This window comes from Columba livia, chromosome Z, assembly GCF_036013475.1.
Source record: "Columba livia isolate bColLiv1 breed racing homer chromosome Z, bColLiv1.pat.W.v2, whole genome shotgun sequence".
NCBI classification, from domain to species: domain Eukaryota; kingdom Metazoa; phylum Chordata; class Aves; order Columbiformes; family Columbidae; genus Columba; species Columba livia.
In genome coordinates, this window is record NC_088642.1 from 22,904,898 (window position 1) to 22,924,151 (window position 19,254).

The 19,254-nt window shown below is 46.0% G+C and overlaps 2 protein-coding genes across 4 annotated transcripts in view; both read right to left on the reverse strand.

The window, feature by feature from the left end:
- Nucleotides 1-1,567: 1,567 nt before the first annotated feature.
- ADCY10 (adenylate cyclase 10) lies at nt 1,568-9,757 on the reverse strand. The gene is given in 16 exon segments (XM_065046644.1): nt 1,568-1,993; nt 2,147-2,325; nt 2,483-2,587; nt 2,961-3,416; nt 3,648-3,994; nt 4,259-4,435; nt 4,438-4,512; nt 4,689-4,814; nt 5,534-5,670; nt 6,247-6,427; nt 6,430-6,526; nt 6,964-7,050; nt 7,379-7,425; nt 7,428-7,615; nt 8,278-8,431; nt 9,748-9,757. Coding segments are annotated over 16 exon segments (2,541 nt in total). The 3' UTR covers nt 1,568-1,818.
- An 8,094-nt stretch (nt 9,758-17,851) lies between these two features.
- The window catches only part of TTC33 (tetratricopeptide repeat domain 33), a 35,412-nt gene continuing 34,009 nt past the window's right edge, over nt 17,852-19,254 (reverse strand). For all 3 annotated transcript variants that reach the window (XM_065047612.1, XM_065047613.1, XM_005508029.3), the window contains exon 5: nt 17,852-18,701. In XM_065047612.1, the coding sequence (XP_064903684.1) occupies nt 18,351-18,701 (351 nt within the window). In that variant the 3' untranslated portion in view covers nt 17,852-18,350. The remainder of the gene's footprint in view (nt 18,702-19,254) is intronic.

Below are 19,254 nucleotides of genomic sequence, written 5' to 3' on the forward strand. Positions count from 1 at the left end.
CTGTCGCCCCACACAGAGGTTCTGGTCTCAGTGTGCGACTCGCACTGTGCAATGAGCTGCTCGTTCTCCTCCCAGCTGGCTGTCTTCACCTGAGGTGCCCCGTGTGCCACAGGGCACTGAAAATGACTTCTCTCTTGGAGAGGGAATATCTACACTCGAACCTGAAGAACATGGCAGCTTTCCTTCCTGGTCAGCAAAAAGCCAAGTATTTCTTCAGGCGTGATCTTGACATTCAGTCTGTCTTTGGAGTGCTGCTCGACACGGGTATTTCAGGTGGGTTGAGCAGAGAGGAGCAAACACACAAGAGGCATTTTGGGATGCATCAGGCCCTTTGATTCTCTGGCAAAGCATGGGCACCTTCCCCAGCTAAATGGCTGCAATCAATCCCTCCTTGACGATATGCATTGTCAATAGCCTCTATAGCAGAGTTCCCCAAAAATCAGATAGCCATCATATAGTCAGTATACTGAGTAGTGGTTAAGATCATTTTCAACAAAGAACATCAGTCATGCAGAGTAAGTAGGTAGGAAGAGCTTAATGCTTCTAAAAATATTTATAACAATTGACAAAGTAACTCCATTTTCTTTAGCTAATGTCTGTAATTCCTTTAGAACATCATACGGTAGCTGTTGAAAGCCTGGAGTCTGCCGTTCATGATAGATCAGAGGGCATGCTGTAAACACTTCCCAGCCACCTGCCTTCAAAGCCTCTTCTCTGCATTTATCCCACATGGTTAAATTGGTGTGCATTTGCAATTGCAAAGTAGCATTGTGGGGGAATAGATCAGGCTCTCGCTTCAAGTCTACCGGGCCAGGATCAAGGGGGTTGTTGGGCAACTCCCATAAACCATCTTTCATCAAAAGTGTTCGCTATAGTGTACATGCGGGGGCTTCATTATCAGCCAGCCCTTTCTCCACTACTGCATCCATGGTTAGTGCATTTTTGCCCGATATAGATACAGGATGCCCCTCCTTCCCTAGCAAGGGAGTAGCAGAAAGTTCACAGTCAGTTGCTACCTGCACAACTACTTCCTTCTGAGCCACTGTTAAAGTAGTCATAATTTTCCCCAAGGAGATAAATCATCGCAAGCAGCATTATCTCCAGTTGCTGCCTGTTCATATAGTTCTCATCCAACTTTGTGTCATGTCTCCAGCTGAAATGTACCAGTTGTAGGCAAGTCCAGCGCATGATTAGCAATCCACTCTAATAAAGTCACTAATCAGACTCAAGATACGTTCTGACTTTGCCTCTGTGATGGGTGTACACTGCCATTTCTTTTTCACGATTCTTTTTCCCAGTTGTTTCCCGGTCCGGACCCGACTGGGTTTGCTACTGGAATGACTGATTCTTTCACAGTCACATTGAAAGTCGCTGTTTGGGTGCCATTTGTAGCAAATGAGGAACAGACTCTGCTTAAGCTGCGAAGAGAGGCATTTATTACAAACTCAGTCTTGCATTTATACTTGCTCAAGTATTTGCTGATTTGCTAAGTTAGTCATTAATTAAGCCATGTATTTTGTGTTCCCACCAAAGTTACTGCCATAAACACATTTTTTGTCTATCACAAGCTATTCCTCTGTCCTTGATGTATCAGTCCCTCTGTTCTTGATGTGTCATGTACCATACAGTCCTTGATTCCTGTATTTCTCCACCAATGCTTGTTCTCATGCTGTTGACTCTTCTAGTTTCTCACAGGCCTGATGTCAGCATACTGACACATTTTTCTGTGCCTCAGAAAGAAAGGCCCGACAACAAAGTTCATAATAAAAGAGATGTTTGAAGAGAGAACTTCGTTTTCAGCCTTGTGGTCTAGGTCTATCAGTTGTGGGAGTCTTCTGCCCGATAAAACACTGCTGTGCTCTGTGTGTTGGCCTTCATGAATGCTGCCAGGTGGGAGAACGTCCATCCACTGGAAGTGTTCTCCAGGCTGTAGAGGTGGTCCAGTAAGGAAAGGCAGAAGTTCTGCAGCGGCAGCCAGGCTAGTTTTTTCTTCCTGCAACACAAAAGAAACTGCTGGGCCCAGAGGATCCAGCTCTACAGCTTTAAATCCGACAAGGCCTCCAGTCTGGGCAGGTCTGGGCCTGGATGCCTGGGACCAGGTAGGAAATGGCTCTTCCTCCCTGGGATTCTCAGTTCTGCTCCTTACCGGGCATCCTCTGGAAGGCAGGATGCTCTCCTGGCAGTATAAGCTGGCCACTGCAATTTCTCTATCTGAGACGTAACAAAGGCTTCAACGGAGGTCCGGGGAAACTGCCTTTTGAGCAGGCTCAAAGCCTTTCTGATAGTTTTCTTTGCTAGCTTTCTGTGTCCTATATGACAGCAGACCTGCACAGGGAAAGAGAAACATCCCAAGATGGACTAGTTGCCCACGAGACTGCAGGAATCTGCCAGTGGCTGAAGATGCCCAGGATTCCCCGGAAACTGGGGAATGCATCCAGCTCCTTTCCCCAGGAGATCCCTCCACTCCTCCCCATCTCTTTACCTTCCCTTTGAGGCTGAAGAAGGTGGCTTCGTCAAAGCAGGCTATCACTTTTCGGTCCTTTAATGACTTCCTCAGGACCTCCGCTTCATTCAGCTTCATGAGGGCCTTTGTGCAAGAACACAGGCAGCAGGTGAGCGTGGGTGCGGAGCCCACGGCCAGCCTTGTCCTCCCTCCCCTATTGCTTCTGGTATGTGTCAGCCCTTGCTGAAGCCCGCTCAAACAGTCACACTGGCTCAGAGTACAGGCAGCAGTGACCCTTCACACCACCTCCCTGCTAATGCCCCTTGTGCTAAGGTCACGTTGCCTTCTGTTTCTTGCTGCAGAAGAGGCAAACCAGAGGAACAAGTCATGGTCTGACCGCAGCCTTTCCCTTCCAAGGCCCCACAAAGGCATGCCCTCTTACAACAGCCAACTTTTCCTGCCCAGAGCCAGGCGACTGAGAGGCCTCCGGTGGGTGCTGGTAAGCAGGGTAACTCACCATGTAGTTGTTGGAGACATGCAGGTAGGCAGCCACACACTCCAGAAGGTAGTAGAAGGCTCTGGAGGCATCACCCATTGCCAGGTAGTGGTGAGGCAAAGGCACAAGCACTGATTCCACGATGGCTTCGCATTCACACGAGCATATGCCGTTGTGCTTCCTGTTGGTCTTGCTGGGCTGCCCTGCCGCACTAGTCAGAGGAGCGTTCCCAAGGGAAGAGGAGAGCAAAGGATACACAGGCATCATGAATCCTGCTCTTTCTGCCCACAGAGGTGGCATCAAAAGCTCTTTCTTCAACACAGAGCACGACGTCACAGGCAGGCGTGACGAATACAAGTGCTTTGCAGTTTGGCAGAATAAGTCAAGCTGGGCTTCCTGTCGCCTGCCACAGGCAAACCATTCAAGTCCCTGTGGTGGTTTTTCCTGTGCAGGTTTTGCAGTGCTACTCTGCAGGAACTAGAAAGCAAGGGCTGCTCCAGTGGAGTGTGACAATCGCTCTGAGCCCATGGGCTTCCTCAAGCACTCTCGCATCTCCACAGTCATCTCCTCCCAGCTTCCACCCCACAGAAAGCCGCTTCCCTAAGCTGGAGTCACGACTGGCTGCCAAATGCCAGCACTTCCTTTGTCCCCTCAGGACACCCTGAGCTCACTGGCTTCCAAAAAAATCATAACCTTGTCTGCTCATCCAGAATCATCATCAGTGATGTGGATCCTGTTCCTCTGCAGCTCTTCTCCTGCCAGCACCAAGGCCGCCCAGGTGCCTGGGTTGCCCAAGTCAGCAGGACCCTGACAGCTCCCTCCATCCTGGGTGCTGGAGACACCGAAGTGTTGCAAGGGAACAAAGTCCCCATGGCTGCAGTTCTTGCATTGGTATGCGTACTGCTCCAGGAGGGCGGCACACTTGCCGTACACGGTGACCCGTTGTCTCTTGGGCCACAGCTCGTAGGCCACCTCCCGCTGCAGCGGATCACAGAAGGCTAGGATGCCAGGCTGCAGCACCATGATCTTGATGCTCAAAGAGGAACTCTGCACGCCTGCAAGGCAAAGGGCCTTTGCATCAGCCTAAGCTGCATCATAGTGGCGAACCTGCGCTACTGCAATCCACACAGGGTGAAAGGGCCTGGCTTGCCTTGCTGATGCTAGCACAGCCCTGGGGACACAGTGCTCAGCCGTGCTCCAGACAGGAGCTCGGGATGTTACAACCAGCCAGTATAAGCCCTGGCCAGCCCTTCATGCACTGGGGACCCATTCTGGGACACAGCAGAAGCTCCCTTGTCCACCTTACTACTAACACTTACCAGCCTCTGCCTGCACAGAGGTGGCTGGCCCCTCGGTAGGATCTTGGGCGTCTTCAGGCACCTCTGTGATTTTCAGCCACTTCAGGATGTTTTTTCTCACCAGCGTGTCCAACAGGTAATTCACCTTGTGCCTGTCGGCAGCGGGAACAATGTGTGACAGCATCTGGGCAGTAAACACGGGCCAATGACAGCTGCAAACTTCAAGATCATCTGCTCCTCTGGTCTTAATTGGTCCAGCTGAGCCAGCACAATCTCTGTCAAAAGAAGCAACATGTCTTGCCTGTTCCCCATGTTGAGGCCAGAGGGGCTGGAAAGTTTCAAAACATGGAACGGGGTAGACTTTGGCCTCCTCTCCTTGGGATCCTTACCTTGCACCCACTGGGCAATCACAACTAATGCTGGTTGTCTTCAAAATGGCTCGGCCCCTCACCTTTCAGGGTGGTGGGCAGCACCATGTTGTCCAGGCTGATGTCTGGCCTGATGATGCAGACCCTGCCATCATCCTCTGCTGTGGAGCTCGAGATTTCAGTGAGGAGCAAAGCCTCGACTGCAGAAACTGGATGGAGCAAGGGAGCACGAATAAGTCGATTTGAAAAGTGACTGGCAGATTTCAAATGTTTCAGAATTCACCTGAAGTGGAACAAGTCCCACCTTACATGGTCCAGTGCGGGTGCACTGACCTGCCTGCACTGAACATGGTCGTTAAGCAGAGCAAAACAGCTTCCACTGCAAGCATTTCTTTGCATGACCCTCCCAAAATTGTTCTGCCTTCAGACCAGCTTTCCCAAACAGTCCCTCAGTCAAAGCTTCCAGATGTCCCAGAGGCAACTGAACACCCCAGCACCGAAAGCAGCAGCAGTGCTGCCTTTGACAGTACTACCTCCACAGCCTGGAAATTGCCAGCGATAATGCCAAACATAATGTCCGTCAGTCCTGGTTGTTCCCAAGGCCATTTGGCCAAGGTAAATTATGTGCCCATTAGAACGCCTAAGGAATACTAGAAACACCCGTGCTGTGGAACCATTACCCCCGTGTTTTAGACCCCAACCAACCACTGCCGCAAGAATTTAGGGCCCTCCAAGCCACCGCAATTCACTTGCCCCTGCTCTGGCTGTCCCAACCGCAAGGCACACAGGTGCCCACATCTCCTCCAGAGCAAGTTCTGTGCTGCTACAAGATCTGACTCTGCCCAGATCCATGGGGCAACAATGGGGTGAGACTGTGCTGCGGAAACTGCACCACAGCAACTCGCTTGTCAGCAGCAAAAGCTCTTACTGATTAGGCTCTCCCACTTCTCCTTTGCTGTTTCACCCTGCCTCAGGGTCTGGAACAAGAGCAAGTCATTGCAACAAAGGTAGCGCAGCAGCTCCTCACAGTAATATGGGTTCCCCAAGCTTCTCTGCATCAGGAACGTGGAGAGGAGAAGACCCGTCAGAAAGCAGCAAAAAAAAGTGAAACACAGTTCAGGTGGGCAACAAGTCACTCGCGCATAATGGGGTAGCTGGCTTCTTTGTCACAGCTACACCTCACTTTTGAAATGCACGGTCCTCCTGCTGGCTTAGGCTTTTGGGTCCCCTTGCACATCCAGCCTTCAAGGCAAAAGAACTGGGTCAACACCCAAAACAAAGAGCCCTGCCTCTCCTCAGGAGCCCAGATCCTCTGGCAGAGGGGTGGACCTCTACCCCAGGGAATTTCCTACACAGCCTGGCCACCCAGACCAAGGCCTGTTCACACCCCAGCCACGCTTGAGCTCTGGATTCTTCCACCCTGTGTGAACAGGAAAGGGCTGACACCTCCCACACTCCATGCCTCAGGAGTTGCCCACTCTCAGCTCACACCTGCAAGGACAAGGCGTAACAAACAACCCACATCCAGTACTCGCTGGAGTCAATGAGCGGCCCTGCACTCCCTTTCCTGGGGGGTCGATTCCTTGCCACGGTTTGCGTGGGTTTAGGACCTCAGGAAGAGCTCCCCTGCCCCAAACTTACCTCGCTAGATCCCTGGAGATGCCAACTACTCCAAGGGCATCACAGACCTTCTGCACCACAGCTGAAAGGTTCAGCTCAGACAGGTGAAGAATGGTGAAGGTCTGGATCCTGGTGTTTGCTGTGACTTTGGTAAGTTTCTCTGTCCCTACGTAGCCTGGAGCTAAACTTATCACCATGAATCAGGGATTTTCTGGAGCATTCTTGACATGATAATCCAGGAGGCAGGGTCAATTAAATGGTCATTGTCAATGAGAAATATTCTAAATTCTCCTCCAAGAATCTGAAAGAAAGCAGGTTGTTCTGAGGTGAATCCAATGGATTTTAAAGTGTCTTCCAGGGAAGGAGGTTTAGCTTCTGTCTCTTGAGAGCATGTTCTGAAGTGCTTCCCCAGCCACTTCCCCATTCAGAAGCTCACTCTTAGTTTCTTTGAGATTTTAAGCTCACACTTTATACCACTTCCCTGCAGAAGGATGGAGCTTGTACAAGGCAAGGCAGAAGACCTTCTTCTTCCTCCATGGCACACTTTACGGGAGGAGAGTTATTGGGGCTGTTTGTGGGGCTGTGTGTAGGAGGTGGGGGTTTCTCAGGCCCTGACGGGTGATGACTGGGGCACATGGTCCTCCCGCCCGCTCACACTGCTGTGGTGCAGAGCCTGCATCTGGCAGTGTTGCCTTCCTTCTCTGACCCAGGAGGAAGGAAGGAAGGAGAAATACTCACCTTCTCTAGCACTTTCTCCCAAGTCGCAAACTGTTCTTCTAGTCCTTCATTTTCATTCATCTTGCCAATCTCGTTCGAGATGGGAAACTGGCCAGAAAAGCAGAGTCAGGGAGAAACATGGCTCTGGGGCTAGGCACACCTACCCGCCAAGCAAGACCGCAGTGCCAACCACCTCTCTCCAATGCCACTTCCAGGGTGCTGAATGAGGCACTGGGCACTGCTGGATGTGATGTGGGTCGTGAATTTACCACAGGCAGGGAGATCCCAGGTGCAGGAACGGGAGATCTTGTGCTATGACCCCTGCAATTTGCACCCCTGAGCTAAGGCACTTCCAGCAGCACGCCCACCTGACATCAGACCTGGAAAAGCTCAGGAGAAGGCCTTCTCCAGAGCTGGAGAGGCCTCTCGCTCTCACCTTGACTGTGAAAAGGTCATTGAGGAGGCAATATCTGCTCTCTTTCTTGTCCCTTGGAGCTCTGTCTCCAGCCGTTGCTCCATGTCACTGCACTGTTCACAGTCCTGGAGGCCCAGGACCCTGGCCATTATCTTACGGAGGGCAGTGTAGTGCTGCCTCACATTGATCTCCAGCAGTTCCACTGCAACTACCCTGCCACGCAAAGCAAAAGAGACTGAGATCCCCAACAGCCCCAGACTTTTAAGACAAAAGGGGAGGAGATGCCCTTGGGGAGAACTCTTCAGCACCCATCTCCAGGTGCTTCCCAGAGAAGGTCAAGTTTTCCACTATGAGAAAGCCCACAGAGGGCAGTGGTTGCCAAGCCATGGGGAGAGCCGGGTCCAGACCCTGTGTCTCCACAGCGCTGGCCCAGATCTCACTATGTCCCCTCCACACAAGGGCCCCCAGGGCTAAGAGGCGAGGATGGAGCAACTGATGAGTGTGCCTCTGGTCTCCAGACTGTAGCAGTCTGCCTCTCAGAGCACAGGAAGGTTTTTCTGCCCCACCGCTCATTCTGGGAACCAGGCAGAGAGAAAACAGGGGTTCTGGGACTGGCCACCCTGCTCTCTGTTGGGCCTGGAGTCAGATGAAAAGCACTGAGCATGGGGTCTTTCCTTCTATTGTTCCGCACCCAAGGGTGAAGGAGGAAAGGCCATGGCTCAAGAAGCCACCTTCAAATCCCCAAAGAGACAGAGGTGACAGCAGGGCATGCAGGAGCTCCTAGGGAGTTTCTCCAGGAGGCTTTTTTGGGAGGCTGCAGTCCTGGGGCCAGGCGCACTGACGGAGAGGCTGGAGTGTTCCATGGCTGTCAGGGGATGGGCAAGGACAGTGTCCCAAAGCTACAGGTCAAAAATCTGTACCTCTGGCCAGCATCCTGGGCTATGTAGGCCAGTTCTGTAAGTAAGTGGCTCTTTCCAGAACCCGTCAAGCTCTCAAATACCAGGATGTGCCTTTCTCCAAAATCCTGGTAGGCTTTCAAGTGGCTATGAAAGGTCACTATCTCATCATCCCAACCTGTGAAAGCAAACAAGAAAATGAGCTGCTGGGGCGAGCTCAAAAGCAAAGAGCTGTCCCTTTTGCTGGCACCCTCCACCGCTGCTTCCTGTGGGAGATTTGAGGGATTTTCTTGAGGTTGTTGTGTGGATGCATTTCTATTAGATGGAGATTTATTATTGAACTAGCCAGGCCCAAAGGAAATTCAAGGCCTCTTCAAAAAGCTGAAAACAGGACCTGCTGTGGGAGTGAGGCAGTTCTACAATAACAGGGCCTCAACATGACTTCAATTAACAGACCTATTAGCAGTGAGACTCAGGCGCGTGGACAGCTCTTGAACATGGACAATATCCTATCAGCTAATGCATGCTTGGAGCGTGGACGTGTGATCAGGAAATAACTGCATATATAAGGAAGTTTGTTTCTGTAATAAATGGCTTCGCTTGGATTCATATTGGATTGTGTGGAGTCCATGATTTTTCGCCCTCGCAAGTGGTGACCCCAAAGCGATCCATAAGGAGAATTTATGTCAGGGGGACGACCGCTGCGGGGAGTGAGCCTCAGCTGGAATAGCTCCGCTGGACCGTGACCAGGACTCAGTCTGCGGGCTGTGTGACTCCTGATCGATTGCTACAGAAGCGACAGAGGACGGATAAAGGATCTGATATCGTTGCAATGGACACCCACAGAGGCAAGCAGCTGGGGGCGAGAATATTTTTAAAGAAGAAGAAGAAACACTGCGGCTCCTCTTGCATATTCTCTCTAAGAGAGGGGTGAAGTATGAGGAGAGTAATCTCAAAAGACTATTAATTTGGTGCAGAGGCAATGGGTTTCCTCCTGACCTGTTAGGAGCTTTTCAAATAGAGAGTTAGGAAAAAGTGGGAACTGTGTTGTGGAAGGCAATCAGTCACAGTGAAAAATATATTCTCAGCCTTGTAAACACCTGGAAACTGATAATTACTACACTGAAGCAATTAAAACCTGAAAAGACTGTTATAGCATTAGTGACTCAAAACTTAAACTTGAACTTCGGGACGACACAGGGCAGAAATTATGGGATAAAGTCAGCAATGGAGATAAAGAAGGTAAATCATTAGCAACTACATGGAAGCTTATAATTACCGCCCTAAAAGATCTTAAGGCTGAACGGTCTGCTGCTGCTGAAATTTTTGCAGCGTTGCAGCCTGATGAGTATCCTGAAAGTCGCAGTGAAGTTTACCCGGTTCATGTCTTTGATACCCTCCCTATTCCATCCCCTGCTGTGCCTTCAGCACCCCCGATGGTTAAGCAGTCTGGGGCAGGGCGAGGAAAAATGCCGAGTGGGTGGCCTCCTGTACCATTGTCCATCCCTGGTGAGAACAGCAAGTCCAGAGGACCGGAATCAGACAACTTGCCCAAAGAACCTGTGAAAGCTGAGAATGCTAAGGTCGTACACAAGTGTACTATCTGTCCTTTTACCAACTTGTATCTGCCTTTACTGCCTTTTAACCCTCCAACTTCCATGAGAGAGCAGGAGTCACTGGATAAAAACTGGACAAAGGAACTGTGTGACAGATTAGATCAGCTAATAGCAAGTAAATCAAACAGTCGGCAATGCAGTCATGCTGATCGTGACGGGAAAGGGGGTGCTCCTGGGGACTCAGGTTATATGAATAATTATGATGCTAAAAAGTATTGGTGAGAATGTTCATTGTTCCGAACCCACCTGTTACTAACGATTCTCCAGCACCGTTCAAGTCCGCGTTGTCTGATGACTCGGATGAGGATGAGGGTCTGCAGCATTTTCTTGAAAAGTTAAAGGGAAAAAGAGTATGTGTATGTGTTGCCTCGAGATCAGATAAAAACCATGAAAGACTCAAGCAAAATTTGACCTGTGCAATGTAACAGCTATAGATCATTTAGGACGGAATGATGGGGATTCGTTGAAAGGGGCGGGTATCCCACAACTCTTGGAAGAGACACTAATTGACACACCACAATTACAGGCGCTATCAGTTTCTAAAATCCTGAGGCAGTCAACAGACCTTGCATATCATGCTATGATAGAGGTTCCTGAAACCAACAAAGCAGCCAAATCATTTACAACTATTAATCAGGGTCCCAGTGAGAATTACATGCAATTTATTGGCCACCTTCAAGAGGCTATCAATAAGCAGATTGAAAACTTAGAAGTTAAGGAAGCACTGGTGTTGAAATTAGCAGTAGAGAATGCTAATGTTTGCTATCAATGTGTTATCTGCGAGTTTTACAGTACATATTACGTGCTTCTGTGTACTGCCTCTCTGAAAATCAAGCAGCTTGTCAGGAATGTGAGTTAATTGTTTTACTGGTTGTTGTTAGAATTGTTTCTTTGTGGTATAAGTACACTGTAAAACTTTCTTCCCACTTTTCCCACTCACGCTGCAAGCAGCCCTGTGCTTCCCCCCCTCCCTACCTCTTCTCATGGTTTTACTTACAAGATGGGGTCAGGAATTACTGTTTTCAGTCGTATTCCTAAGAAATCGGTATTGGGAGGTGTTTTAAAACACAGGAAAGCACTTGGAAATATGAGGAAGGAAGATCTTGTGAAATATTGTAATTAATGGTGTCTGCTGTATAAGTTAAATGGTTGGGAAAAGTGTCCGGAGAATAGAATCTTGAAGTATAACACTTTGTTGCAATTAATGTTCTTTTTACGGCGAGAAGAGCAGGACAAAATAAATCTTTACAAGAGATCATGAAATCATTTCAGACAGTTTTACAGGCAAACGGTTTGAACTTCAAGAACCTGAATATCAACTGATAACACACAGGTCAGAAAACTTGCTGAAGTCTGCAAGATGCTTTCTTTATTAACCTGTTTTCTTTGTAGGTATCTGTTTAAACATATTACAGTTTAATAGGTCTTTGTCTATGGTACAGTAAGTTCATAGATTGTTAAATGATGAGAATACATGGACTCAAAATGTGCGTTTTGTGATAATACAGAAGATCATGAGTAATTTAGTTCTTTGCTGCATGAACGTGATGGTAAAATTTTGTGTGTAGTAGCTGTTACTTTTCTTTATAGAATGCTAGCTTTATTCCAATATCCAGACTTGCGCAACTCTGTGATAGGCTGTGTCTCATCTCGATGTGCTGGATTTGGCTTTTTTGTATGCACACCAAGTAAAGAATCCTGGTTTTGGAATAACAGTTGTAGCACACCAGATGAGACGCTAATAAAAGCCTTGTCCAGTCCAGCTTGCTGCGGTGGCGGGGGGGTGGGTGCCGATTGGGCTCCAATGTGCACTAACCTGTTTTGTCAGGGAGACCCAGCGGTACCTCTGCCAGGCTGAGCAGTAAGCGGCCCAAAGGTGCAATGCTAAAATTGAGATATTGGCTTGAATAAGTGTAACTCTGATCTATCTGCATATTTGAACTTGGTATTTGGTTTTCATATCTGAGCTCGGTATTTTAATTTGCATATTTGTATTTGGTACCAAAAGAATTTTGTTTGGGGAGATAATTACAAAATGGGAACCAGTTCCACTGCTAAAATTCCACCTTGCTCCCCCTTAGAATGCATCCTTACACATTAGAGTAATTGCTTATGTTGTTACCTAGTAATTTTGAGACCAGAAAAGAATTTAAATTGTTAAACTCTGATTCTCATTGAAAAACAACAACAACAACAACAACAACAACAACAACAACAACAACAACAACAAAGCATCACACCTAAATGCTGTGATGGATGTGAACTTGGTATTGTATGAAGTTGTATTTAAAAGTTGCTAGAATATGAACTGATTTGGATCCAGGAAAACGGAATAGTGGATTGATACTTAATATACTGGTTTTTGACATCTGTAAATTGTAAAAGGTAAATGGGGTTGAGGAATGTAACAACTGTTGAGCTAATTGGAATTGCGTATAAAGTGTATTATGGTTGGAATGAAATGGGAAAACAAAAAAGCAAAATATCCCAGTCCTGTGCTTGAACATAAATTTCAGGCCTGTGTGAAGCTGCAAGATAAACTCAACTCATTTCAACTCATTGTAACCGAGGAGTTTGCCAGAGCCTGCCACTTTGTACCAGCGATTACACCACCTGCATGGCCTTGGCTACATCTGAACCGCAGCAAGAAGAGAAAGAAAAAAAAAAAAAAAAAAAAGAAAAAAAAAAGGAAAATCTGGTTGCCTGCTGCTAAGCGGAGAAAGGGGGGAAAGGGGCGCTTTACTCCCCCCACTCTGTCTTTTTTTTTCTCCTGAAGTGTTGTCATCCATCCTTGTTGTGGCACTGCATTGCTTCTTGGCTTTGAATCAGGGGTTGTTGGTGCTGTTTATTTTTGCTTCCGTCTTGTCTCCTAGGTTTTGACACATCTGGGGAGAGAGCTCATCATTTTACCTCCTTGCTGAAGTCGGTCTTTTCACACTGGTCAGCTTTTGGGGGTCAGAGTGCTCAGTGCTTCTCTGGGTCAGACTGGTGCTAATTTGGGTGTGGAGTGGAGCCAGGTTGGTTTGATGTGGAGTTCAAACTGATTTGTTTTCATGCTGGGCTGGAGATCCTGCCATCTCAGATGGGGGCAAGAGGGAGGTTTTATTCCCCCCCAGCAATGTTACTGCTAGAGAACTGTAACACTGCATGAAGGAGTCTGAGGGTGAAATTTAAAGACATCGCCAGTGGGTCCATAGTTCTAATGAAGCTGGGAAATTAAACCAATTTTTTTTTTTTTTTTTAATAGACTTATTCTGTGGTAACTGGTTGTAAGAGACTTCTCAGTAAATTTACTGTGCTAGTTTTTGAGGTCATGGGAGAGAATGAAAGAAAGGCTGTTTTTGAGACCAATAGAATGCCAAATTTGGAACAAGGTTTTAACACATGAATTCTTGCAGTTGCCAGAAAGTCCTATACCTCTCTTGGGTCAAGATTTGTTAAGTAAGTTGTAAGCTCAAATAATATTTTCTGAGAATTGTTTAGTTGCATGTCCTACAAGAAGCTGCTTGGATGGTGCAGGTCTGCTGGCTGCAAGTGAGAAATCTTGAAGGAAATTTCGAATGCTGTATTTCCACTAGTATTAACAGCCAATGTTTCGATAAAGCAAATAGTACACTGATAGAACTAAAACAGAGCTTTGATCTGGTAAGGGAAAACAATATCCAATAAATATGACAGCCAAAATGGAGTTAGAAACTTTGACAAATAAATTTATGACAACCTTACAGGCTGACTGCATTCGATTGGACTTGCAGATTTGTCTATTTATAGCTACAATATAGAAACAACTTGTGGCTACTGTGGGACAGTATGATGAGATTGCTAACAGACTAATACACCGATTGTTACTGTGATAAAGAAAAGCAGGGAATGAATTTAAGTCTTAATAGGCCATGATTCTTATGTCATATATATACCATTTGTGAAATTTAATTTTGATTTTTTTATTTTTGCAGTCTATGTCCTTGTAAATTGCACTAGCTGATTTTCTTAATGGCACAGCTTTTGGCATGCCTAAATGTAAATTGCTGCAGAACCTGCAGAACATCAGGTCACAGACCATACTTGTGTCTGGTCTGATCCTACATACTTGCACAGTTTTTGTTGATGGTTCTGGGAAGTCTCATAAAGCTGAAGTGGTTTGGCATGAAGATAACAATTGGCATCATTCTGTAAAAATTACTGAAAGTTCAACCCAATTAGCAGAACTTGGCACAGCTTTACATTACTTAGAGCTTTTTAAGGAGGAACCTCTAAATCTGATTTGTGATTCTGAGTATGTAGTCAAGGTCCAATGCATGTATTTGATTCTGAACTGTTTGTTTTGTTTTGTTTTGTTTTGTTTTGTTTTGTTTTGTTTTGTTTTGTTTTGTTTTGTTTTTTTAAACAGAAATGGGGGAGAAGTAGGGAAAACACCACAAAACCAATTGTCAAAAGCATTGTATGTGATGAATGGGGTGCAGCCCAAATTTGCCCTGTGATGAAACACTTTGCAAGTATGACACAAATAACATGCTAAATCAGAAAGAACCTACATTAGTTATGGTCAAATCACTAGTTAATGGTCAATGGAAAAGGCCACATCAGTTGATAACCTAGGGAAAAAGGTTATGCTTGTGTCATTACAGGCAAAGGATCGAAGTGGATTCCTGTGAAAAGGGTCAAGCCATGGCTGAATAAAGACAACAAAGATTTAACAAATGCAGATGGACAGGAGGGAGATAAGTTGTGAGAACTGTTTCAGATGTAAACCATGGATCCTAATTCAGTGTTATAGATGCTCACAGACCTGGTGGTCTAGAAGCCTATTAGCAAGCAGGTGGTGTACCTTCTATAGAGAATGGCAAATTGAACAAACAGCAGGAGAGCCAAAAGGGCGATATTGCACTTAGATAATCAATGCAAAAATGAGGTAAGATTAGGAGACATTCCTACCACAGTATGTACTGCACTCTTTCTCTCTAGTCTAGCAGCTGGTAAAGCTTTAGGAGACGTATCAAAGTTAAGCTATTGGTCTTTCAAACGGGCTATTCTAACTTCTGAGATACTAACTCAATTAATAGTAGATGTTGATGGTATTAGGCATGTTACACTTCAAAATCATGTTGCTATAGATTTTTCTTGTTATCGTAAGGACATGGTTGTGATGAATTTAAGAGAAATATGTTGTATTAACTTGTTTAACCATTCTGGATCTATTCATAGTACTTTAGACAAACTAAAACAGCACATTAATAAGATTGTCATAGTAGAATTAAGGTTTGACAAATGGTTTAAAAGCTTTGAAATAGGTGGGTAGTTGTTTAGTCTTATTATGTAAGTCTTAGCTACGTTCTATGTAACTGTAATCATTGTTGTTAATCATATGTTGTATGCTGCAGTGCATTTCAAAGATGATTCAGCACGTTGTAAACAAGGCCTGGCTGGTACAAAAACAAAAAGGGCAAATTGTGGGAGATTTGAGGGATTGTGTGGCATACATGATTTTTTGCCCTCACACCTTCCCACCCTGCCACCACATCCCTCATCTGCCTACACCCAGGCCTCCTTCCCACCCTCTCATGTCAGCTTTTGCACCTCTGCCTTCCTCAGGATGTCAGGGGCCTGCCTGCCCCACAGCACAGCTCCCCTGCCCTCTTCCTTGTCCTGCCCTGCTCCCCTTCCAAAGCCACAGAGGTTCAACCGGCCCCACACAATTCCCCACACTGATCCAGCACAGCACTGGAAGGGATTACTTGACTTGCTTCAGGCAGGGAAAAGAAACTGGGGTAGGGAAGAGCGAGATGTTCTCCATCTACCCAGCAAGGGGCCGTACTCTGACCTCTTCTTGGTAAGACCCGTGCCAAATATCCTAGAAGAAGGGAAAAAGAGAACCAAAGTCCATTATTTGGTGAGAAGACAGGAGATGTAGAGAAGCAGCCTGGCATGGAGGGCCAGGGTGTGTTCCTCATGTACCTGCTGTTCCCCTTCACGTTTCTCCAGGCAAAATTCAAACTGACACACTAGGACAGCTTCAAGCATAAAGAAGCCCAATGGCCTTGGAAACACAGGAGGCCAAAGCCAGAGAAGTTTGGGACAGGTGAAAGAAGGCCATGTGCGCTGCTGGATAGCAAACAGCTCTACCATGTTGGCCAAGAAAGAGAAGTGCCTTGGAAAGGAGCACTTGTCACTGAAAGGGCTGGGATGCCAAGCACCAGGCACCATAATGTTTCAAGTCCTCATGTAGTTTCAAAGAGACGGCAATGTTAATGGCAATGCCGATACACCAAGGACAGGCTGCTGAGGTTGTTCTCCCCTCCTGGGCTCACCCCTAGCAGATCTACTGCCACCAATCCCCAGCACACACCCCCGGCCTCCTGGAGAGCCCGTGCTGCAGAGCACGGTGCACAGCACACCCTCAGTGATGTGTGGCCTGTTCCTCTGCAGCTCTTCTCCTGCCAGCACCAAGGCCGCCCAGGTGCCTGAGTTGCCCAGGTCAGCAGGACCCTGACAGCTCCCTCCATCCTGGGTGCTGGTGACACCGAAGCGTTGCAAGGGAACAAAGTCCCCCTGGCTGCAGCTCATGCATTGGTCTGCATACCGCTCCAGGAAGGCGGCACACTTGCGGTGCACAGTGACCCGGCATCGCTCGGGCCACAGCTCGTAGGCCACCTCCCACTGCAGCGGATCACAGAAGGCCAGGATGCCAGGCTGCGGCGCCATGATCTTGATGCTCGAAGAGGAACTCTGCACACCTGCAAGGCAAAGGGCCTGGGGTGCCTATCTGGCAGAATCCCTGCTCAGAAGCTCCTCCTGCTTCTGAAATAGCCCTCTCTGGAGATACCACAGGCCACAGACTCAAATCCATGTGAGAACATGGTGTTAACATGGTAATGGCCTACAATAAACACCTGGTGTCTGTAAGCTGCCAGTCAACCAAGCCCACATGCTCTGTTTCCTGCGTCCCAGTCACAACTGTGCTTCTTATAGTTTTATAACTATTACCTGACCTCAATATAAATTAAGCAAGCACTTGCCCTCAACACTAGGTTTTACCTCTTTCCCTTTCATTTTAGGATCTTGGGGACACCTACCATCTGTGACCGAGTTGAGTTTCCAATGGCACCCCTACAATCGTGTTCCCCAGCACCAACAAATATTCAGCTTCTGGGAACAACAAGAGTAAATCAGTAGATTTGCTTTTTTCCCATCCATCACTACTTCTCAAATCCAATGACATTATGACATTATCAAATTACAGTCACTGTTGTGATATATGATCCACACTTTTATACCATCCTGTATTGTGAGAAACGATTTATTCTCAGTGTCACCTATATTTAACACTTTAGAGATAAAAGTGGAATTCATCTGCCTGGTTTCAGTATGGGAAGTTCAGTGCCAGCCAGTCACCTTCAGCTTCTTTTGTAGTCAATGGAAATTATTAGGCACCTTCGGTAGGCTGATTCACCTCATTTCAAGATACTTATCTATTGCAAGGCATAGGAATGGCCCTCTGAAGCTGTGTATTTCTTTCCCCCGCATATAAAAGGATTCAAAGGAAAAAACTATATTTAAAATGTTTAATTGTGGATTTTAAATTAAGCAAAATTAATCTGCCTAAACTACTCTTGTTGCTGAGATTTCCTCTTTAACAACGTTGCAACACTTCAGCATTTTAATATATGCTTCATGTGGAAGGCAAACACATGGCAACTGCCGCTAGTGATTATGGAGAACAATAAGAATGAATTTCCTGATTGCAAAGATAAAACCGATATAAGACATAAAAACTATAACCTGTTTTTAATAACAAAGGCCTTCTCCTTTGGGTCTCTCTTATTTGGATTATTCTTGAGATGTCCTTTTTTTTTTCTTTGCCTACAACACCTTGACATATTCAGCAGAGAAAGAAGCAGCCAACTGATGAAATGAGCATCATTCTGAAGTGATTAACGGCAACCCTTTTTCTTGTTAAAACTAAAAGAACACACAGGCATAACTAAGCAGCACAGTAGACAGGATTTTATTCAACCAGATCAAAAAAATCCCGTACATGCAAAACAAAGACTTCTGATAACAGAGAACATCTGACACTTCAACTGGAAGAAAATAATACTAGTGAATAATGATTGAGATTTTTATAAACTTCCTTTTTCTTTTAAGGTTTAAATAAAAGCTTATGAATTACTGGGAAAGTGTTGACATTATCTTGTAAAATTATGAAGTACATAAAGATAAAAGCAGATGTCAGAATGCAGTTAAGCATTTTAACATTACATTTGTTCATAATATTTTTAGAATCAACTCTTGGCTTTCTTCTCCAGTAATAGGGATGTATCAGCAACGCTGTTCATTGCTTTTCCAACTTTCAAAAGAAAAATAACTCAAATTCTTTAACACGTGTAGGTTCTCCCACTGCTTAAAAAAACAAGAACAAAGCAAACCCATACAATAAATAACACTAGCCCTTACAGCAGTATGGCAACCCATGAGGCTGCCCTATCGGGCTCTGATGAAAAGGGTTTCATCAGGAGTTGAAGGACAATTCTCCTTCTCAATAACAGTCTCTACTGCACCTGAAGCAGACACAATGACCACTGTTTTAGCTGCTGAAAGAGCTTTCTCCTTCTCTGCAATGGCAGCACAGACTGCCACAATTTCATCACTTTCAAAGTCATAGTCTGGGATTGATTCTTGGGCAAGTGCTTTTCCTTTTGCCAGTGCTTGCACTTCCTCGGTCTTTGTTGCCTTCTGCTGTTCCTGCAGTTTTCTCGCCCAGGAAAGGTCCTCTTTCCATACTTCAGGGTTCATTGGAAAGATGTGTAAGGATACCTGGAAACTTCGGATTGCCTATAAACAGAATAAGGAAGAAACAAGGAATGAACACTATAAAGCCTACGTATTTCATCACAGAAATTAACAAAAATAAAAAGTACATCATTCAAAAAAGTGGTTTTGTATCCCACTTTTCTCTTATCCATCATCAGATGTACAAGAAGACAAAAGCAGACAAACATGGTTTGAAGAAATACAAAATGGGGTGACTGGGATTTGAATACACACAATCGTAATGCTACAAGTAATCCTAGCCCTGGGACAAGCAGTTTCTGTAACAGGTTTGCAGTTGCAAACACACTGACTTAAATAGGGAAAAGCAGACAGATAAACTCCCAATCTGGAGAGTTGCTCTAAGAAAGAAATTCTATAATCTTATAGATCGTGTAATATTAACACAAGTAAGTATCATTGATGCTGCTTGTCCTGTCTTTCAGCTCAATTGGGAAAGTCCCACAAATACAAATACTCAAACGCAGAAGTTGTTAAGTATAAAAAAATGTGATAATCTAATCCTTTGGCAATAAGAAGCGATTGCTACAATACTGGGAAAATGCTAGACCAAGAA